This window comes from Amblyomma maculatum, chromosome 3 (genome assembly GCF_055883805.1).
Source record: "Amblyomma maculatum isolate TAMU_Amacu chromosome 3, ASM5588380v1, whole genome shotgun sequence".
In the NCBI taxonomy this organism is placed as follows: Eukaryota; Metazoa; Arthropoda; class Arachnida; order Ixodida; family Ixodidae; genus Amblyomma; species Amblyomma maculatum.
In genome coordinates this window covers 196,958,847-196,982,919 of record NC_139346.1, presented here as the reverse complement: position 1 = coordinate 196,982,919, position 24,073 = coordinate 196,958,847, and the positions used below count along the sequence as shown (strand labels likewise).

Sequence of the window (24,073 nt, the reverse complement as noted above, 5' to 3'; positions counted from 1 at the left end):
ACGAATGCACTGTAATCGGCGCAATCTTTCCCATATCCTCCCATACTGTCGAAACCTGGCTGGATTGGCTTGGTGCTTAGGGTAAGGGAACAGCATCTACTCGTCCACTACGCCTTAACTACTATGCCACCACGTTTTAAACGGCGGGTATTTAATCATAAATTCATTCATTCATAAATCGTTATTCCCAAGGATGACCTGAGGCTACAACCTCTCTGAAGTAGGATTAAAGAACCGGCGGTTCTGAGATGGCACCAACAACCCGTGGAATCCGCAATCAAGCGCGCCCTTCCACCGGAGATGTACGGGGAGAAGTTTGCTGAGGCCGGTTAAACGTCCGCCATTTGACGCGGCGACTTCTAGATGGCGCCACATTTACAGCTAAAACTGCAGCTTCCCGTGGTTTCGCACTAGCTCCTGCCATTTTCTAATTAATATTCCGTCTTTCTGCCATCGCATCTGAAGACAATCATTGTGGAAAAAAAAAAAGGAAAAACCCTAAAATGCATGTATTAGTTATTTCATCGCAGTGCTAGCTATCCGCTATGGATGAACGAATGGAGAAGAAGGGGACCTAAAAAATGAGTCCGAACCACTTGAGCTATACGCCATCAAATATTAGACTTTTAGGTGGTTACTACACATGCTGTTGAGAAAAAGAAAAAACAAAAACAAGAAGTATCGAGATTCGAGTGGACAGGAAAGTTGTCAAAAAAGGGGATAGGAACACGGGAGGTGGCGAAGACTAGAGGGAAAGGCAATCGGCGATTTCCGCCTGTGGGGTCAGTTGGGCCTTGGTAGGGCCAGCCTGCGAAAGCAGGGGTCAATGGTGTGTTGCCTTCACCGAGCCCTCGCCGTCGGCTCAACCACCAGGATTCCTTTTTGCCCGGGAACAGTCAAACGTCGTGCACGGCTACACGTGGGTGGGCCGAAGCCGCATATGCGCCCTGGAACACCCGATGCTGCAATTCCCCTTCATCTACATATTTTACCGATGGCTTTTCGAGGAAAACTTATAAGAATAAAAAGTTTGAATGAAACCATGATACCTAAAGCATACCTCCAGGCGGAACGAAAGTCCATTTTATGATTAGCTTTTTGCACTATATGCTCTGCTGTGGAATGCCAGATGCGACCAGTTACATCTGGAATAATCGCAGCCGCAAGCAAAACCTGCATTGTTGGAGATATTCTTCACCACCACGTGGCAATATGTACTACAATAACAGTGGGAAAAGTTCTGTGGCCCAAAGGCTCAAATAAATTCGTAATGTTATTTACAGTTATGATTTAAACATCATAGCATGATCTAGAACCTACTATTATAAGGTTTAGATTTAACATTAGGCTGAAATTTACAGTATACGATAACATTACTCATTTTTATAACACTGTAGACTGTTATACAAATAAGACGAAAAGTATGCTCCATCGGTACCGCTGTCCACATTGCCGGTAATTTCGGGATGCGCATTTACTTTTAAGCGTGCGCAGAAGCGAACAGGCCGCCGCAAAGCTTTTATTAGTTGAGTCGACTTCCCCGCATAAGAGCGATTTATAGTATGAGCATTCGATACAGGAGGTCGAAGCCAAACCTCAAGCATACACCACGCTCATCTTGTAAAGCGATAGCGCTAACAACATGCTAGACCGTGTCATCTCCACAAGGCCTCCGCGTGCGAAATGTGATCAAAGAGTGCTGTCAGGAGAAGCGCCACTTTCAGGACATGACACACAGTTTACTATGCAATCGATCCAGGATTGTCGAATTCGAAGAAGATCACGAAGTAGTTCGATATATCGATATACAGAACAGGCCAACCAGATGAGCCTCTATCTAAATGAATACAGGGCACTCACGCTAGCGGCGTGCTTCCTGCAGGAACGTGCTGCCCTCCGGCGTAGCCGCAGCACCCCGCTCGCCGCGGGGCGGCGGCCAGCGAGGAGTACGGGCGCGGAACGGCGCGCCAATTAAGCTTCACCTCCCGCCAGGCGTGGAATAGGAGAGCACATTGGGTGCACTTTCATTAGAATAGCATAGAATACTAGAATACTTTTTTCCATCCATCCATGCAAATATGTGGCCAGGACAGAGCGGAGCGTCGGAGTTGGCGCTGCTCGTATACCTCGCGCTGCCTGGTATATGAGCCGCTGGAGTTGGGGCTCCTATTTCAGCTGCAGTGGACGGTGTCTTGGGAGAAACCATTGTAGATCATAAGAGGTTTGTTTCTGGTATCTGTAAGCATAATAAATTGATTAACTTTAATGCACAGTTGATTTCTACGTTAGTTTTAGCAAAAAAGCAGGCCACACGAGAGCTGATTCAAACCTTCGGTCAGCTAGGCTGGCTTCACCTTATTACAACCATGTCCACCGAAGATTGTCGTTTTCGCATGACAGCAGTGTCGCGATGGAAAAAAATGAACTGCAATCCGAAAGCCGCTTTTAAGAGGACTCGGCGCTCACCTCTTCACGCGGTTTTGCAGCGTTGAAGCAACCAGCAGGCGCCAGGGCCTCGAAGCCGACCCAGCTTCATGCACGCGAAGTGATCGTCGGAGAGAAACGGCCCTTCCAAGGGCACGGCGCAGAGTTGAATATACCGCTGAACGTTAGATCGATAATCACGAACAGAGCTGCTAGACTTTTGCATAGGATTTCCAAGGTGATATTCTGAGAGTTAGATATAAGCTATAATTCAATATATTCGGGATCGTGAGATGAAACTGAGGTTCGATATATTGTTCGCGACATCCCTACACTTTTACGTAGAATTTTCAAGGGGATAACGAGCGGCTGCCGCTAGTATCCGTACGCATGTCATGGGCCTCGAGTCAGGATCTGGATAGGGCAGCCTCACAAACCTCTATAGTTGACTTGTTTGGATTGTTTGGGCAGGTTCATACGATGTGGTGCAGTCCTTCCCATAAAGTTTGTATTTGAGGTCGCAGGACCTAGCGTGTGTTGTATTTAAACGAGCGGGTGAGTTGTATGTACCTGTCTTCAGGCGTCGCCTTCTCACTTTCGCTTTAGAAAGCCCCCTGGCTGGGGACGAATATTCCGTGTTGAATTTTCCCCACGCCACCTGGCGGGAACTCTTAGCATGGAATGAAACTTTAAAAAATTATGCAGTAGTTTGTACGTACGTTCACACCCAGAACTGCAGACGAGAAAAATGACTGAATACTTTGAGCGTTCTATGCAATATAGCGTCGTGTGCTACTACTGACATCGTAGGCCGACCTTTCGCTACACCAGCCAGTGTCATTTGAAAGAAGTAAGTGTGGGGTGTCGGTTCTCTCTCCATTTCTCTCTCTTTCTCTCTCTCTAGCTCGCTTGCGCTTTCGAAGTGCGGGCAGGCTGTCCACTGCCGTCAGGTCATTACTTTTATCCAACGCACTGATCACGCCTTGAAGTCGAGGGCGAGTACAAACGATGGGAAAGAGCTATATGATAAGATGCAACAGACGCTGAGGCTGCAGAAGCTCCGTGGCCATGGTGGCACTCACTATGAGGTACCGCAAAGCATGAGATGTTTTTTATCGCGATAATGTGGTACCAATCGCCAAAAAAAGTTTCCTTTGTCTCATTTTTTTTCTTTTTGATGGAGATTGGAAGGGTTTTTATCTAAAAGAAAAGCCCCTTTATTGCCACCATTATGAGCTCCAGTGATATGTAAAAGAGAGATACTACTATTATGCAACCTATAAGATTATCGTCATCTTTCCTAGAAGCAGCTGATAGACTGAAGCCGTCTATTTTGCTAAAGTATTCCTCTAAATCATGCCTGACAAAGTTCTCACATCCCATGCTTGAGGTTTGTCTGAATGGATATTCTTTTAATTCCAACGCTTGCCATAATTAGGTCCCGAACCTAAAACTCTACTTCTTTGTTCGTCTAATCAAGTACGTTTGCCAGCTTGCTAGATGGGAGGAAGCCTGAATTAGGAGGCTTATTACGTCAGCTCGATCGGCAGTGTGAAGAATTTGAATGAAATGGAGAGGTTCCCTTTGAACGCTCGTTAGGCTTCCTGGTAGTGTGTAGCATCAGAATGGTGCGCGTATCCCGACTAACTTCGAGCACTCTCTCATCTTCGATCACTGTTCATATCGTTTGTGAGCCCTTCGAATGATTGTTCCCGGAGTGACGCTCTTTGTGGCATTCGTGCTTACACAAATGCACCGGTGAAGTCGCTTCGCTACTCACGATGTAACCGTTCATGATGTCGGCACCTCTTACACGAACTTTGCAGTCTCTCTGCCCTCCTATGTACAGTACATAGAGCGTTATCGTTTCTGCCAGCTCCTCCGCATGGCTATCCGCTGATACCCTAGGACAAAGAGAAGACAGAAAACGACATGTAAGTACACCTCTGTGCCCTACTTAGTCGAAGGGAATCAATACTCCCCCCCCCCCCCCCCCCTCCCAGTTCATAGTAACGGCAATCCCATCTGCAAGCTCGATCCGGAAGGGACGCTTGAGGAAAAGTGGAATGAAGTAGTGCGTGAAGGAGTGAAGGAAGGAACATACGCGCTTGTGGAAGCAATTTGTTCTGCAAAGACATTTGGGAGGGTGGTGAGCAGGAGACAGTCTTTTCAAATAAATGTTATTTTTGTGCAATTGTCACATACGAACAATGTATACTGCCGGCCATATACAAGCACGAGGACAAGCACTGTTACCAGCAAGTAAAATGTTTACAATAAAAAAAAAATTCTCGAAAGAATTCTTCGCCGAGAAGAAATATTTGTCACATTACACCCTTTCGTCTAGAAGTGGGACGCAGAAATGAAAAAAGAGGGAGAGAACAGTGAGAACAGTGAGAACGTCCAATAATGTATTTGAATCCACATTATAAGCACACAAGCCTACGCTAAATGTGAAGCACGACTCCAGAGGTGTTACTCCAAATTTTGTTTTCAGGTTGTGGTAATTATAGAAGTTTCTTTTCCTTTAGGATCAGGACAGAGGTGTGGGCTACTTGGCTGTTCATGCTTCTTAGGGTGGACGCGACAAATCAAATGGCCAAGGACGGCGAAGTTAATTTTCATTTATTTATGTTTTCTCGTAGCCCTCAACTCTCCGGCTATTTCGTGAATAAACTTCTATAGATTAAAAAAAGGAGGGGAGGTGAGGGGGGGGATCCCGCTCCACCCTCAGGGGCATTGCGCAATTAACTGTTTTAATGGCTCCCCTTTGCGGCTCCCATTGTGGACCCTCGTTCACGTACACGCCCTTTGTTACGTGCTTATTTACTAATGTGTTCATTTGTGCCTCTATTAGTTCGCATGTGTTCATCACATAATCATAGGAGTGGGTGAACAATGAGAAATAAATTTGGGGAGGTTAAACAGCAAGAATAAAGGTATGCCATAAGCGACCTCATTCTGTGAAACACTATTCGACATAAGTATAAAATCCCGGTTAACCAAGCCGCATGAACGTCCCTGCGTGTCCTAAGGTTAGCCTGTAAGGTTAGCCTGTAAGGTTAGCCTGTAAGGTTAGCGTGTAAGGTTAGCAAAACGCTTCATGCGAGTCGATATTGTGATGACAGAGTGTAGGATATAAAATTCGCCACAACTGTCGGGAATTGCTGAGTAGCTGTTTTGGCAAGTCTTGCAATCTTTGTGATAAGAGGAGCGCTTGGTGTTGCTAACAGCGAATATGTATGCTTTTTTAGATGTGAGGAATTTTTTCCAGGCGGCCTGATTGTCAGTGCATTAACTGAAAGAAGCAATCGTGTACTGTTATTTTCTATACGGTCGTTTTTCCATTTTAGGTGTTTAGTAAACCATGACTTAATACGATTAATTGGAAAGTGGTCAAACATACTATACCGAGCAGATTTAGCTCATTTTTGAATATCGGCCAATTTTCGCTAATATAGTGGGCTTTGAACGTGAATTCGTACTGTTATATTCGTACTGGTATGAATTGAAGCACGGTATAGCTCGATTAATTACAACCAGGACACTGTAGGCCTCTCCCCCCCCCCTCCCCCCCCCCCCCCCCCCCTTTCCCACGAGCTTTACCGGTCGCTTCGGTAGACATTGAATTCGCGTAAGTTGGTTAAAATTTCAGCTTGTGCCACGGTAATGTTCACCCAGGTTTCAGGTAGCATAGATATGTTAGCAAAGGTATAAGTATGGAAAGAGAGAGTGGGTCGCTGTAGCAGCAGCTGGTATACAGCTTGTCGCACTTTGGCGGGCTCTCCTCTATATTTTGACATATGCTAAAGTGCTATGCAGCAAAAGAATAGCCAAACCGAACAAAGATAAACAAAATTAGACAGGGACAAGACGCGCTATCACACCTAAGACGAACTTAGCATAGCGACGTAAATGGGGAGCTATATGTTTTTTCAGCAAAATATGTATCAGAGGACTTGTAAATCATGGTGAAATATAATGGACACTATTAGATGAAGTTAAAATGCTCACAGAACCGCTAATCGTTTATGTAAGCAGAGCTACTACGAGAAGTATACAACTAGAAATACCACACGCTGTCTGGTTTAAAAAATGAGAGAAAGCAGGGAGTGGCATTGTCAGAGGTACCAAGTCGCACAAGGCATATGTTTCAATTGCTCTGCAACCTGAACCTTTCCGCGTGGCTTTTGTTGTTGTTGTTTTTTTTTTTTTTTTTTTTTTTACGATATGTGAGTGCATAGAGTGAGCAACGACCTTATTTATACTATAGGGGAAAGGGGCAGGGGGTCAAGGCTGGCTCTGGCCTGGCAGAAATGACAATCTAAGAAGGTATAGATAGCTGTGTGAATGAGGTGGCGAAAGACAAACGGGCAAATATTTGCGGACAAGGAAAGGTGGAAATTCAGCCGATGGACACATTCCCACACTTTAGTCAGTTGCTTCTAGGCCTCTCGCACACATAATTGTGCTAGACAGATTCTGGGGAAAAGTTCCTGAACGTAACTTTCTCACATATTTTTGCCGGCATCACAGCAATCAATTTATCCGCAATTCCTTCCTCGGCAGGCTTGTCGTTATTTTGCTATTTATTTCCAGAACGCGCCCCATTTGTTTGCTATGGCAGTTTTAATTGCGCATTGCGCTCATAAGAAACCCCAAACCAAGTTTTTGCTTATACAGTTCCCACTAACACGTTCATAACAGTATCTTACAACAAGCCAGAGCTTCCTCACTGTACAAAGGTGTTCAAGTAAGTTGTATCTCAAAAGCTACTTTAACAGAGTTCACTGCTACATAACGAACGAAGTCAAGGAACAAGATGGGACAATGCTTTTTTTTTTTTTTTTTTTTTTTTCCTGGTTGTTACTGCTTCACTCCCCCCGAACTGCGTTGTTTCCTGCATTTGCAGCTACGTGTGGGATCTCGGTGGCCTAAATCACATCTATTGATAAAGCTTATCTTAGATGCTAGAAATCATCGAACATGTATTCAGGCAGTCTTCTCGAGCCGTCCCTGTCTGTCATTTTAAACAGAGCTGCAACTATCTAAGAGCCGAATTATTTTGTATGTTTGTCAATTTGCTGAGGTTGCTGAACGACGAGTGAATGCGACTCCAATCGCGGCCCCTTATCCCCCAATCCCCTATCAATGTTTTTAAAGCCGGATTTCATTCATTCTCGCGTATAGCAAAGCAATGTTTCCTGTTTTCCCCCTTAGAGAACCAATAAATCCCGTCGGTCGAAGAACGCAGCCTCCCGAGCGGCCCGTGTCTATGGTGCCAGTAAACAGTTTAGAACTCGTTTTATTTCTTTAAAAAAAAAAAAGAAAAAAAAAAGTCGTGTTGCAGCGTTGTGTCCTGCAAAGCAGCGAGACGTGACGCAGCATTTCTCGTTCCGGCCGGCGTTTCGTGAGTGGCAACTCGCGCGTGCCTCCGCATGTAAAGAGTAGCCCGAGCCCCGCTTCCGCCTCCTTTGTTGCTCTCACGGCGCTTTTGAGCGCACGCTACGCGCCAGCGACGCCCGCGCGTGAAGTCCCATCGTATTGAATGCGGTGGACGAGTAATTCGTTTCCGGTGCGAGTAAACAAGCGCGACCTTGTCGAAGGAACCGACCGCTGGCGCTAGCAGGCACGTCGCAGACGCAAGGATTCCCCACAGATTGCGCAGGAGCAACGTCACTTTTAGAGGAGGATTGCGAACGAGGGAACAAAACCGAGCTTGTATCATGCGAATATGCAGGCGAGAGGTCCAGGAGAGGGACTGTCACTAATATTCAGATTGACAGGTGCTTCCATCTGCCGGCGCAGTTGCGATCCGCCATTTCGGAGACCGCGTTATCGCGAGGACACCGCTTTGGCTAGCAGTACATACCTGCTGGGAGCTCGGCGTGAGCAGCAGCGCGCAGTCAACTCGCGCGACCGCAGCGATTATTTTACTCTGTCGGCGTTGAGAGAGGGACGGCGGGAGACGGAGGGAACGTGCCTTTCAACGCGGCTTCCCACAGAAGCAGCGGCAAAGCCAGCCCGGTCGCGACGCTGCACAAGAGGACGCGGAGACTCCGCCGTCGACGCCAGCGGCAACGGGCCGGAGTAGAAGACGAGGCAATGACGACGCCGCTGGCTGATTTCCTTTACGCAGCGTGAGAAGCCACGACAATGAGGTGAAACGGTCTGCTTAGAAGAGACACGGTGGGACCATGCAGCCGAATAACATCGGTCACCTGTATTCTGCGAGCCCGCAGCCCTCGCCGCTGCTGGCTCGGATTTCTGCCTTTCGTTACCCGGACAGGAACTCGGGCAGCTTCAGCGGCGATTCCTATGAACATGCCGTGGCTGTGCCGTACTTGCCGACCACACAGTACGTGTTGCCGGACGGTTCTGCCAACTCGGGTGGCGGCGATGCAACGGAGTGTTACGGTGGTCTTGGCCCCATCATCCTGTTCCCAACGTCGGCGGGCCTGGTGCCGGGCATCCCGACCATGGTCAGCGACCCGGACCAGCCTCCCGGGACGCCGACCCGACTGGTGTTTCAACCAATCGCGCCCCCAACGCCTGCACCCGCGGACATGATGTCGAGCAAGGGCTTCGAAGAGGCCGCCCGTTACCACTTGCGCTCTTTCTCGTTCGGTGAAGAACCTCGCAGCACTTTGGGCACACGCAGGTCCCGGCGCCTGTCCCGATCGGTGCCCGAGCTGCGGCCGCTCGAGCCGCCCAAGTACTCCAAGGTGATCATCGACGAAGACTACGAGACGTCTTCGGACGAAGAGAACGTCACTGAACAGCCCAAGAAGAAAGTGAAGGAGTCTCGCTGGGTGCACTACCTAGATCTCTTGGCCGGATGCTCGCGGGAGGCCGTTGGCCTGGGAAACATATGGAGGTTCCCCTACTTCTGCTTCGTCCACGGTGGAGGTGAGATCCTGCGTCCTGCATGTTTGCAGCATTCTGCGCTTTTGAATGTTAGCTGGAAATTTAACATCTGCATTCAAAGTTGCTCCAGAGCATTTTCGTTCCTTTCGATACTATTTAGCTTTGTCTTAACTGAATGTGCCTTCTTGTACAGCTCCGATGCTCGGAGTGCATGTAATTGTCTAGCAGGACATCGCGCTCTGTAGGTTTGCTGTACTTGGATGTCTTATTTCAGCATCCTGCAGAGCGCCTATCGACGGCTAATGAGAGATTCTGTAGTGAATACATTCGCAGAGAGGGCATAGTTTTAGTGATATTTTTCCAATATTAAAAAGCAGGCATTTCTTCTAACGTACAGGACCTAGATGCTGTTGCATGGAACAACGTTAATTTATGCAAGGAAAAGAACTGCGGCCAGGTTTCTTTACAAATCATTCAGCGTTCCGCGACTGCCGTACGCGAGTCGTTTGTTACTGTCTCTTATTTGACCCTTAATGAATATCGCTTAGCCTGGTCCCCTTGGAGGGACCGGACGGTTACGAACGAAAAGCGCCTTTCCACCGTGCTTAGTGATAGTTGAATCGCGCCATTTGGCTGAGCGCGCTATTTGCTGCTACGTCACTCAGCAACATAAAAAAGAGCCTCACATGTAAACGTTCCAAAGTGGATTGAAGGTGTCCACCGAGAAATGAAACTAGTACTGTGCCTTTTTGCCCAAACAACCAAGCCATGACCAAATACGTTTAACACTTTGCCAAAGTCTGTGCCAGTCTCTGAATGCAAAAAAAAAAAAAAAAAAAAAAAAAACAAAAAAACTATCTGAATGAAAAGCGGTGTTAAAGGCGCTTTTGCGTTTAAAGTTTGCGCCCACTTTGTTTTCTTTTTTTTTTTTTTTCGTAACGGGGACGGTCTCAGGTGATCAACGAGCTGCGCAATGCATGCATGTGGCCGCGCAGAGGAGGGAAGGGATGGGGGAGGCGAGCGTACCTGGCTGAATGAGCGCACGATTTAACGTTACCGCGGAAGATGTTGCCCCGCCGGGGTGGTGCAGTGGTAAGACGCCCGACTACTGTGCCGGAGTACCCGGGTTCGAACCCGACCGCGGCGGCTGCGTCTCGATGGAGGCGAAACGAAGTGGCGTCCGTGTGCTGTGCGATGTCAGCGCACGTTAAAGATCCCCAGGTGGTCCAAATTACTCCGTAGCCATCCACTACGGCTCCTCTTTCTCCCTTTCCACTTTCACTCCCACCTTCCTCCCTTCCCTTACGGCGCGGTGCAGGTGTCCACAGCTACAAGTGTGACAGATACTGCGCCTTTCCCTTCCTGTGGACCAATCAATCAATCGCGGAAGATGCCAGGCTCGTAATAATAATAATAATAATAATAATAATAATAATAATAATAATAATAATAATAATAATAATTGGTTTACAGGAAGGGAAAGGCGCTGTATCTGTGGACACCTGAACCGCGCCGTAAGGGAAGGGATGAAGGTGGGAGTGAAAGGGGAAAGAGAGGAGCCGTAGTGGAGGGCTACGGAGTAGCTTAGACCACCTGGGGATCTTTAACGTGCGCTGACATCGCACAGCACACGGGCGCCACTTCGTTTCGCCTCCATCGAGACGCAGCCGCCGCGGTCGGGTTCGAACCCGGGAACCCCGGACAGTAGTCGGGCGTCTTACCGCTGCACCACCCCGGCGGGGAGGCTCGTAACCGCCGTGTGAGTTTCAACGCGTGCATTGTTCGCTTCTGCTGTAAACAGGCGATTCCTCTGTCTTTTTATAGCTTGCGCTAGTTTTGCTGTTGGCGTACAGCCAACTAAAACGCTCAGACTGCTGCAGGTGTGCAATAAAGCCAGGACGAAGCTGCTTGCGCAAAATCGCAGAATATTTGCCGCGCTCGCTCTTGGAGAGCTTGGCTGACTCAGTCGAGCGTGCTCGTTTACTCGGGCGCACGCGGGAAGAGTTGGGGCCGGGGTAGTTCTGACGCTTTTTTGTAAAATGTGGGCCCCTGCGCATCGCTCAAAAGACAAGGTTGTATTTGGGTTATGTTTGAAAAACGCAGGCCGCCTCCGCAAATTCCGAACAGAGGAACCAATTATGTGCTTGGAATGCATTACAATGTTACAGGGAGCGACACTGTACATCGCGTAGTGCTGAAACGCAATATTGCTGCGAGATATGCGTGTCTCTACTGATACGGCGAAACACTTCGAATGTAATAGTCGTTAATACGGGGTGCTTAGTGCAGAAAAAGAAATGTTTGCCATTCGCTGGTGTGAGTATGCACCGTTCGCAAAGTTTCCATGCCTTGAGAGTAAAATGTGGCCAGTTAAGAGAAGAAAAAAAAAAAAAATCCCCGGCATTTGTTTTCATCTTTTTTTTTTTTTCCCTCACCTAGCAGGACAGGGCGGAAATAGGGTAACTTAGCTCAGCCTTGGTGATGGACGCACTCGTCGGACACCCGTCACTTTCGACCGCGCTCCAATCAGAGGCGGTGTAGAGAAATTTGGAGACAAGAAGGTGCACTCGACAATCACCTCGAACATCGTAGAAACTGTCGCACGATCGTGACATCGTTGATGGCGTTGCAAAGAGCACTGCGTCCGCGTGCCGAAAGCAGCGAACAAGAACTTTTAAAAAGAAAACTTTACAGAAACGGCGCCGCTCTTCCTTGACCTGAGGTTTAGCCCGAAAATTCAGGGCACACGAAGACACTCCACAAGATACGCATCCGTCAGCGCGCCTCTTCACAACACACGCCAAACCTGGGTGTGTTCGGTGCCCCTGCGATGCTGTCGTTGATTTGGAAACAGAGCGCCGAGTCACCGCTGTATGGTCCAAAATAATGGGGTAACAGACCTTCACTAAGCTCTCGACGACAACCTACTATACTCTCGGCACGCCGCCGGTCTTTTAACACATGTACAGGCCAGCCGATGCGACCATTGCGCCGAGTGTAGTAGTGGCTTCTCTGCAATGCACGACCTTAAATGGGGTCTTCTCCTGCACAGCAGGAAGGCCAATATAGACGGGGCGTAGTGCAGGATGCCGTCCCAGCACTTGTTAGGCGTAAACGTGCGCGACAAGCATGTACGCGATACTTACCCCCCCCTCCCCCTCCCCCCCCCCCCCCTCCCTTCCGGTGGATTATTTCATTGATTGTTGGCTATCCCTTCCGGTGGATTATTTCACTGATTGTCGGCTATAGGTTGTGTAAGGTGGACGGCAGACGTTGTTCCCTTGTACGCACTTCAGAGGCACTGTGACACTAAATGATGCCTCAAAGATTTCTGTGCCTTTGTCAAGGCCGTCATTGGATCGCGTTGGTGTTTCCCCTGAACGAAGAGCAGTACGTACCACTTGCGCGCGCTTTGGTGCGCTCATGCCACAGATGACTCCGGTCGCAGTTGGTTTCGCGCACACTCAGGTGTTTCGCCGCTCCGACACAAGCGTGGCTCCTTCGGAAACACGTGCAAATATAAGAGCGCTTTTGTAGCACGGCGCCCACTGCTACAGAGTCATGAGCCGAGGCATCGATATACTGTTCATGGGACAACGAATAAAACTCTATAAAGGAAAAGAACCAAAATGTCTGCAGTGTGCATTTGCGCACTTTATCTTGACTAAGTAAACAACTGCACGGACGGGGTGATACGAGCCGACGCTTGCAAACAGCCGTCTTCGCCTCGGGAGAGTGATTGTCAGGTTATGGTTGTGGTGCGATTGCTCGAAGTCTTTGCCGAACTGCGGAGAAGAAACCCGCTGATAGATGACGCCCCTCATCTTATACCGGAGGTTCACAAGCAAAAAACACGCGAAGAAAGTGTTCACTTCACCAGCGATAGTCAGTTTCTAAGGAAAAGCGAGTGCTGAAAAGCAACTTATGTGCACTTTGCGCAACGCTGACGTAGCGAGTTTGAATAGCAAAGATAATATACCTGGTGCTGTTCGATCTTGCTTGTGAAAATCTAATTAACCCATCCCACTCCTCCTTTCCTTTTTTTTTTTTAAGAGGGAGGAGCAATGCCGTGGAAGAAAACTTTCCATGGAAGAACTATGAGCCACTATTTACCGGCAGGCTTTCAGTGCCCTCATTAATTTCGCTGCCAAATCGCCCAGCGTAAATAACCGGTTCTTTTTCTTCACGGCCTTGCGGGCCAGGGAACTGCGAAATCTCGAACTGCGGCTACATGGTCTACTTCGCTGAAAAACAGCACGAAAGAAAGTTTCCACCGCTCAGCGTGATTCACAGAATATCGCTGGCTCTTATGTATAGACAACAAAACTGCTTTCGTTAACTCGCTGCCGAGATCGTGCCTCCTTTTCCCTCCCCATTTTCTCTACCGCATTTCAAACGAAAAAAAAAAAACTAAAAAAAAAAGAACAGTGCAAGAAATAAGATTGCAGGTCAGCGCGAGCAATGAAAGAGGTCCTGCTGAAAACTACGCATTGGGCTCAAGGTTATTGCGAAACTTTCCGGACGTGCGGCTGCGCTTTGCCATCTGTCATTTATTCATTCTGCCTTTAATATTGAACTACTCCCGCATGTACGAAAACCTACGAGGAAAGGATGAACTGACGTCTAAAGCTCCTCCCCCGTGTGGACGTCGAAGGGCCGGCTGACGGTGATTGTTCTGCTCGGTAAACTCGCGCACACTGATTTCCGGGAGGGAAGTCTGGTCCCGTGAAATGACGGTAATCGCTACCCGTTTACTTCATGTCACAAGACAGAGCTAACTACTCGTGCATCATAGAAAGCAGTTTTCGCTGACAAGGTTTCGGAGAAGGCAGCGGCGGCAAGCATCGTTTCTGCGTGTCGTCAGCATTGTTCCGCTTTTATTGCATGATTGTTCTGTGCATCTATACCGTATAACCGGCGCAGAATCGTCTTGACCTTGGCGCATTCGCTTCGTGGCCATGTCGGCGGTTTATTTTAAAGCTATACCGATGCGTGAGTTCTGGGGAAGCTGCGCGGTAATTGCTTCGGGTTATTTCTTGCGCCTTGTAATGTGAGTGTTAATACCGCTAGAGGCGCTGTCCACTCTGGAGTAGCCGGAATAATGAAGCATAGGGCATTGTGGAGATACAACAGATATGAGGTTTTGAGGGGTATTTGGAAAGGAATTATGGTGCCCGGGCTTACTTTCAGAAATGCATTTTTGTGCCTAAAATCAGAAGTACAGTCGACAGCAGAAATAAATCAGTTAGCCGTCGGACGATTAGCACTGGGTGCCCGCGGCAAAACCACAAATGAGGCGGTAAAGGGAGATATGGGCTGGTCATCTTTCGAAGTACGGGAAGCTCAGAGTAAAATATTATATGAGGAACGCTTGAGGAAATTGGACACTAACAGATGGGCAGCTAAAGTATTTAAATACCTATACCTAAATAGCGTTGACTCACAATGGAGGAAAAGAACTAGGAAATAACCAGTAAGTATGCTGCTCACAAGGACGAAGAAATAAAGACCGTTAAGCAACAGGTGAAAAACACAGAAGGTAAAAATTGGATAAATTCGATGGAAAAGAAACAGTGCGGAGCTATACCGAAAGTGGAAAAGGTAGATCGGGAAGGAAGCTTTCTTTGATAACGCAAGAGGCAGTGCCCTATGCCTCCCTACTTTTTGAAGCCAGATCAGGGTGCCTTAGAACACGCAGCTACAAAAATAAATTTAGCAATGAAGATGACGCATGTGCAGTATGTGAACTCCACAGAAACAATTGACCATATTGTACTCGAATGTAATGGTATCCATCCGGAAGATGCAGGCGCAGTCACTCTTGCTGAAGCTCTGGGGTTTAGAGATACCAGTGGCCGGGTGAATGAACCTGCGGTGGAAGCTAGCAAAAACCGATTGGAAGATTGGTGGCTTAAAAGCGGAAACGTGACCTAATGTTAGTAATGTAGAAACAAAAATTCAATAAATAGAATGATGGTATAGTTAACCAATCTAAAACAATAAGATAAAGGGGGGGGGGGGGATGGGCATGATAGCAACTGCCACCACCCCGTTTCAAAGGGGGTAACCTCCTATATTCCATCCATCCAGCCCTTGAAAGCTTCACGTTAACAGTTCCTTATATCTGTTCCTTGGGGCTTTCATCTTCCCATGAGCCGCCCGATACTTAATAAACAAAATCATGCACCTCTGAATTTCAGAGCAATGCGTTGTTCTAATTCCTGCTACTATACCGACATGACCTGGACCGCGAAAGGGTTTTCTACCATGAAATGCGGGCCCTGCGACTCTTCAACGCCCAGGGGTCACGAATTTGCGACACGCCGCGAACTCATTACTACATAAAGCTAACACGCGAAGTAAGTTGTCGGCATGTTTTCAGTGATCAGCCCTTTCAGATCAGATTCATGGCGCCTTTGTGAGAAGAACAAGGGAAAGCGAAAGTTTGACGTTTAACCAGCTTTCAATAACTTCTCGTCTCTCATTTTAAACCACATATGTTGAGAAAATATGAAGTCGCTTTTTGGATAAAAACTGTCAACTCTTCCTGGGCCTTTGAGATGGTAAAGACCTTAACGTTGTCCTTTATCTAATCACGGACAAAGCTCGCAAAATGGACCAATGGCACATTGTTTGGAATGCACCACGCATAGATTCTATGTTTTACCAAAGGTAACAAATTTCTGACATTGTCACTCTAATTTAGGTACAGTATAGAGCATAATGTGGAAACTATTGTTTTATCCTTTAATTTCCCCATAATTAAGATGAATCCATTGAAGAACGTACGCTGGAACAGTTTTATAAAATACTTTAGAATATGTTTTGGTGCTCAGTTGAACAATCCAAGTCCAATCAAAGCAACTATATGAGAGACACGTTGCAGTAGAGGGCTCCTGAATAATTTCATGTAACCTGAGTTGTTTAACAAGCGCGAAAAATTGGGGAGGTTCAATACGATAAAACCTGGTTTATCGAGCTCAAGCTCTGTTTTGCATGGTTTTGCAATGACTAAGCAATTGTGTAACTAAAGTTTGCTCGTCAGTAGCTATCCGACGATGTACTACAATATATGTCATATTTCAATGTCAATTAATTGCAATAATTAATGTCGCTAATGAATTAAACTATCATATTAACTAGCTATCATCGATAGCTATGTAACGATATATCACGTGGATCACTACTTATATTTTGCATGCTTAATGATACTTAACTATAACTAATTATACCTTGTCACTAACTAGAAACGTGCACGTAAACTCAACACTAATTGACTTGGCCGACTGTTTCAAAGACGAAGTCCGAAGGTCAAAGCAGAAAAGGCGGTAGATTTCCGAATTTATTAGCCTGGAGTAGTGTAGCTTACGCTCTAGGAATTGAATACACGAGTGTTAATAATTTCGTAACCTTCGTCCGCAACAAAATGCATTGGATGTAAGCATTAGTCCAGTCTAGTTGCTTAGTACACCTGATGGAAGGAACAGCGTTGGAAATATTAATGTCGAAGTCGAGATTCGTGCACGTGTTTTTAACACTACTGTATTAAGTATTTCTACAGTATTTCTCGTGGGATCTTCAGAAAACAAAGCACGGATTTCACCCCTGTCCGTATTGTTCGCAGCCCCTCACCTGAAAGCACTGCGAAAGACGAGCGCCACGGGAAATCTAGCGCACATAAAAGGTCGCCAATGCTTATCTACAGCCCACTGCCAGGCGTGGGCATCCGTTGTTTATCTGGGTCCTACGGGCACAGGGCGTCCTCAGTTCTCGCAGCGAGATGCCGGCGGGCAAGGGACAAAGCCTTACTGCTCTCATGTGTGTCCCGTTGCGGAATTATTGCCAATCGAGAGAGCAGGCGAAGAAAATAATTACTCGAGCCACAGGCGACGTACGCATCCTCTTAGAACATTGGTGGCGAGCTGGACGATATCTCTGCCATTCCACATCTGAGAAATTTTTTTCAGGACACAACTGATTGGCTGATGTTAAGGTATTAGCATCAATAAATACTGTGTGCACCAAAAACTGGCTCCTACGAGTTCGGCTGACGTGATTGGCTTGCTCACCGTTGCGCTTCCGATCACGGGGTAGTTAGAGGGGTGCCTGCCAGCCGCGATAAAGTGGGGAAGACATATTTACCCCTCCCTTCCCCCTCAATGCACAAGAGAAACATTGTGCAACAACAAAATAACACTCATTTGTGTTCAGAATTGATGACGCTCTAATTCCTAAGACATAATGAACTCCATTATACATCCACAATGCAATTTGCTTACATCTGAGATGGGCACAGTGAGAAATTGTTTCCCGAATTTACTGAAGCTGCAAGCGTAGCGTGGCAACGTCACCAGCTTGTAAGTGAGGGCTATTTTCATACAGCTGTCAACAGAACTGACTTTGCCGTAAGGGGTGATTACCTGCTTCGCACGAAGTGTCACACGACAGTAACTTGCCTCCCTGTATAAGGTGCCTGTTTCAGCGCTCTTTGGATGCATTGCACCCGTACCTGGTCGTGTTTATTTTCTCCCCACATTTTTTTCCTTTTTTTTTTCGTTTACTCGCGCAGTCAAAACCAGGGCGAATATAGAAAAAAGAAAAAGCGAGAAAAAAAATTCTCTCACGGTTTCTAGATATTAACGACTTGCCCGAATTAGCCAGCCAGAAAACAGATCAAATTTCACCCCAGGTTTCTTTAGTTACCTTTTAGATAAACTGCCTTCAGCTGCTCGTTCGCATTCTGTTAGGAAATCGTGTCAGGACGCGTAAGCATATCGCCCTCCTCTACGTCACTCTGATGTCGGTGTCGTGGAGAGCGCATGATTGCATAAAGGCAGTCAGAGTGCTGGCCTTGACAGTGCACATTGCGTTATGGTAAGGGGACATGAACGATACGGACGAGTCTTCGATAAGAATCTTCTCAACGATCCATGCTGTCGTAATAAACTTCCTGATCGAGGCACGAAAGCCTATAACCACGTATTTGGGCTATACAGTATGTTGATAGCTACCTTGTGACGTGAAGCGGCTCGATGAAATGACGTGTTGTTCCCTTGCTGTCTTAAAAGCAAAGCTTAAGCGTCCTTCAAACTTTGCTGCTTGACGTGCCGCAACCACGACGGGGTGGTGCGGTCAGCGTCCTTCTATGCTATACGCGAGCAATGCATAGTGCTATTATATATCTCGCTCTTCAACTTTAATGAAGCGCTCAGCAGCCTTTAGGCCGTAGTATACAAAGGTCAGATAAAAAGCCTGCAATAGAAACTATCACAAACCTGTCAATTAGCCCTGCTCCTATTGGTTAATATGCCCATCGGTCAGTATAGGCCAATAGAAGGGGGTGTAATTGCTCGGTTTGTGACAGTTCTTGCGATGCGATCGCTGCGCAATACGCCCCCTGGCCTCCTTCTATGCGACTGAAAGAATAACGTTAGCCGCTTCCTTGAACCATTTGGACAATGCCCCTCTCGGAGGATTTGCTATTAAGCGCATGGCCGGAGAAATGGAAAACTATGAGGGCAATGATGGCTTTTTTCCGCATTTTTGAGCGACGCGGGGCTCTACTCGCGCTTGTGATGCAATTCGCCGTGAATTCTCCCCACGTCGTCACGCATCATAATCCTCTTTATTCTCTCCTTCTGCTTCTGCGAAGCAGAGTAGCAGGCCAAATATTCAACTTTCCGACCGACCGACCTCTCGGCATTTACAAGCAGTAAACTAAGCTATATATCTAGAAGCTATGACCCGTGGCGTAAGGCGATAATTTTATTTCTATCTCGCGACACACGTAGCCCCATTGTACGGACTATAGCGTACAGCAACACTGCGATCATGCATGCAGCAACAGAACGATCGGATGAAGGATGAGCAGCATCATTATCATCCGGGCCCTTCTGCTCTGCGTTCATGTGGTGGGGTGCACCACGTGAAATTTCACAGAGCACTCGAAGTAAAACGTCATCTGTTGCTCTCACACCGCGACCGCACATTTGGCAATACAGTTCCAGACGTTGCTGAGATTGGAGAATACTTCAAGGAAACTGTATAACCTTCGTTTGAGATGTTTTACGCATGGAACAGAGAAGCGGATAACTACGGCGCATTCACTGGCTGTCGCTTGTAGCGCTGGCTTTAATTACTGACATCTTGCCGGCTAGGCCGTTCAACTTCGTGTCCTATGCACATTCAGCCTATAATGCAGTAGCATGTTTTTTTTTTTTTTTTTTTTTTTTTTTTTTCACAGATTGGCTTTACAGAATGGCATCGGGAAACAATGCTTTTCTATTTGAGCTGAAATTGACAGAATGGCATCAGGAAACAATGCTTTTCTATTTGAGCTGAAATTGATTCAAACCTGCTTGAGGGCTGTGGATGGGAAGGGTTCTTTTTGCTGGATGCCGCATGAACAGAGAACTTCAGTGAATTCCGCGTCGACGATGTTAATTTACTGATGGAATATAAATGCATTACACTGTTAAGAGAATGAAGAGAGTTTAATTTGGGGCTAAATTCTACCATCGTGGGAAAGCGGTGCTGCAGAGGTTTTGTTCATCTTTCACCTATAGCTTTGCGTAGTTGGTTGAAAAGTGATACGCATCTGTCACCAACTAAGCCTCTGCTTTCACTGATTGACTGCGCTATTATTATTGATTGCATTATGATGTTGCTATAGCAACGCGTTGCTATGCAGCTGGTCCATAAGTAAGACAAAATTTCGCTCGCGGTAGTAGTCTCGGGACTAGTGCTTCATGTTAGCTTTTATTTATTCGTTCGCTTTTACTGTATTAATATTTGATGTATTACTCTTTTTTCTCTTTTTAGCCTGACCTTTGTTTCAATCCTGTGCTTTGCCCAGCTCGATTATTGCATTGTTATTTATAGTTACTCTCAAAAGAGTTAAGACTCTGAATGCCAGGCGATCGAAAATTAGCCCGAAGCTCTGCACTCCGCTGCGCATCACAGCCGTTTTGTCGACTCCGGCGCACGAGAAATTTAACTATGGATAACATATAAGCTGGCTGGCGCGGAAAGGAGTCGAACCAGCGACTCCGCCGTGTTCAGCCGCACGGCGCCAGTGCTGCCGCGTCGTCGGGTGTTTTCTTCGCCCCCGTTCGGCGTGTACACATTCAAGGCCGGGAAGCGAAGTCCATCTTGTTAATGGATCTTGTGGCTGCGATTACGCTGGCCGAACCGAGCGGAAGGAGCAACCGTCCGTCTGCGTCTGCATGCTCGCTCCCGCTATACAAGAGACACGCCAAGATAAGGCACAGGAAAAAACAATCAAAAAGACGGGCGAAGCCAACAAAGGACATTAGTTGTGAATGGCCCCGGGCCAATAGAAACCAGTTTCTTGACGGCGACAGAGTGCGGTGATGGATGGTGTCTCGGGAGCGGACGCGAGAAAACACGCTGCGCGGAAGACACATTTCCAGTTGGTAAATAAAGAAGAACGGAGCGAAAAAAGAATCTCTCGGGTACTTTCCGACGACCGCTTGTGACGTCTTCCTGTTAGAGGTGTCAAGGCCAGCGCCCACGGTCTTGGTGTGCTTCGACCGCGCTGAGTTCACAGCGCCGGAGAGCCCTTGTGGACGCCCTTTGCGCTTCGTGGTTTCTTGACTGGCATGCTTTGACGAGTGCTCCTTCGCTCAGCACGCTCTTGTGTGTCAGCTGTCGGGGGGGCGTGCTCACAATCAGGCTCTGGGCCTCTGTCTTCGTACTCTCGTGCTAGTGAATGCCAGAGGTGCCCTGGTGAAGACTTGACTGAAATAACGAGAACTATACGCGTGTTAACAGCGTGTCCAAGCATGCGGGATTCTGTAGTCAGTGGGCACTGGGTAGTAGGACAACGATGGTAGTGAGCGTGCGGGTGACGAGGTCGTACAGTGGACATGGTTTCTAGGTGAGTCGGGCCTAAATCACCCCCCCCCCCCCCCCCCCCCCCCCCCCACCCCCGCCTTCCCCTTTCAATAAGGGTGCGACATGTTATTTTCCGGGTATCTATAGCATATACTGGAGCTTCCCGCTACACTGACGGAAATTCGTTCGCCTCGCTCCAAAAAGGATTCGGGGCATTGGGTGGATCTGTTATGAGCAAGAGAAAGCATGGCTACTACTTCATTTGAGCGGACAACCGATCGATCCTTACCCGGAACCAAAGCAACACGCATCTTGTGAAGCTTTTATGCTGGTATAAGGCGTGTTTACGCTTCGACGTAGCGTCTTGGTATGGAGTTCGCGCGAGCGCCCATGACAGGGAAACGAATGCGCGCCTGCACACGCCTTTAGTATTGTCTACCGCCTAATGGAAGTCAATGCGGCACCTTTTGATAGATAGCTACAACTGGTACTGGATAAGTTGTTGCGCCATGCCGCAGCGCCACCTCTAACGCTTGGCACGATTATTCGTTTTGTACGAATATTTGTAAAAATATTCGATTCGATAGCAAAACCAACCCATTCGTATTCGATTAGAATTTCATAAAGTATACTCACCTATGGGGCTGAAACGTGGAGGCTAACCAACAAAGTGCTACTTAAGTTGAGGACAACCCAGAGGGCTATGGAACGAAAAATGGTAGGGGTAACATTAAGAGATAGAAAGCGTGCAGAGTGGGTCAGAGAAATAACTTAAGTTACCGACATTCTAGTAGAAATCAAGAAGAAGAAATGGACATGGGCAGGACATGTAGTGCGAAGAGAGGATAACCGATGGTCGCTGAGGGTAACAAACTGGATTCCAAGGGAAGGAAAGCGTAGCAGGGGGCGGCAGAAAGTTAGGTGGGCGGATGAGGTTAAGAAGTTCGCAGGGGTCAAGTGGATGCAGCTAGCACAGAACCGGGTTGAGTGGAGAAATATGGGAGAGGCCTTCGCCCTGCAGTGGGTATAATCAGGCTGATGATGATGATGATGATGATGATGATGATGATGATGATGATGATGATGAAAGTATACTTTCACACCACTTACTTTTCAGTCACCTTTACTTCGCCGCGAACAGTTAACAGCTCTTCCGCTCTTCTGCCCTTTTGCCCATGCAGTGATAATGTAATCCCCTTCTACTCCCATTATCATGCGAAATGTCCTTCGCGGCAGCCTTAATCGATAAAGCTTACTCAACTTAACGATTCCATTCGCATTTAAATCGTGCATGCGGTCGGTGAGAACACCCTTTCCGGTATGTTTAAAGCTCCACGGCACGCTACCGACCACTGCGCCCACTGCAGCCATGCACGTGCACGCTGCATCTGCCAAGCGGAGCAGTGCCCTTGCTGGCGCGTCCGGGACCGCCGGCGCTATTACACGGCGGCCATTGTAACGGCGCGGCGCTCCGGACGTGGCACGGTTCTTGCTCGGCGTGTTTGTCGCGACATCTTTATCGCGGTTCGGCGGGGGCAGCCAACAGGGCGCTATCAAAAACGCGGTCGGGGCTGTATATACAAACGGCCGTAACGGCTGCCGTGTCTTTGTCCGGGACTACAACCACGAGGCACATCACTGGACTGCCGCCACAACGTTGCGAATAATCCTTTCTTCATCTATTAAATTTGTGCTAGTTACGCATTCTAGAGTTAACCAGTGCTGTTTTGTTGCGCACTTGCGTTGTTTACTTCAGCGGGAAAGTTCGGGAAACAAAGAAGACCTTGCAAATGCAGCTGATTGGCAGGAAAAAAGAAAAGGTTCGAGGCGATTAATTGGATAGATGCGCAAATAATGATGCTATAGCATTTTTCGTGTTCACTCACTAAACTATTCCAGTGCTGGTTTTACTCTTATTCCATTTCTACTCGGATTCACTTCTTAGTTACCCGAGTAATTTTTAGTCCAGCCTTCCCCTCATACACGTGAAGAGCGGCACTTTCCTCTCCATCTGCTACCTCCCACGGTTGACAGGCGGAGGCTTCACACTGACGCCTGCGCCGACCAGTTTTCGCCTTCACGGCATTCCCAGCCATGTGGTTGAGTAGTAAGGGCACTAAACAAACAAGCAAACAAAGCGCATCAACTTAATGCGGTCGCATTTAAGCATTTTCGCACGTTTCTTTTTTTTTACTCTTTCTTTCTTTCTTTTTCATTTTTTTTTTTCCCTCTAAAAGTCACGGGGCTGGATCAAGTTACAGTGGCATTGCTGACGCAACATCTCACTGTTCAGAGGATGCGCGAGATGTCTCGAACTCGTGCCACTGGCTGCGGTCTTTTGACACTGGCGTGATACAGGGAACAACCGCGTAGAGCGATTCACTTCTATGGTGAGCTGCAGTGGGCCGTTACCAAGCCGCCGTGCTAATGTATACGGCGAACGGGCCGCGTTGCCGGGAACTGGCGCGTTCCTAGGCCAAGGCAACCTGCGGTCGCTCGCGGCGATATACGCTGGCACCGACAAAGAGGCAGTCGCAACAGATATATAGTCGATGGCAGGTGCGAGCGCGTAATTAGCGGCCTTAGGTGTGACACGCGCAGGAGCCTCTCCCTCCCTTTCTCCGCCTTAACACTTTCGAGTTACGTGCGTTGGTGTAAATGAGAAATGAATGCCGATTTAGACCTTCGCTACACTGGCGCTCGGTCTGCTGTTTGCAGTTTCGAACAAAACTTTCAAAACATTGTCCGTGCGTAAAGCTCTTATATATATTCACGGTACTGGTCGCCGCAATTGGTACTTCCATATAGTTCAATTTCATCCCTGTCCAAGTGTGGATGCCTGTGATTACATTTGTATTACTTCGACTGGCTGGCTAAAAATAGACGGGAAAAGGCTGATGCGCTGATGTCAAGCTCAATTGGATAA

General features: G+C 47.6%; 1 protein-coding gene across 1 annotated transcript in view; it reads left to right on the top strand.

The window, feature by feature from the left end:
- Positions 1-8,021: 8,021 nt before the first annotated feature.
- Positions 8,022-24,073, top strand: part of LOC146197364 (sodium- and chloride-dependent GABA transporter 1-like) — a 71,586-nt gene continuing 55,534 nt past the window's right edge. The window contains exon 1 of the mRNA XM_084599175.1: positions 8,022-9,333. Within this exon, the coding sequence (XP_084455301.1) occupies positions 8,622-9,333 (712 nt within the window). The 5' untranslated portion in view covers positions 8,022-8,621. The remainder of the gene's footprint in view (positions 9,334-24,073) is intronic.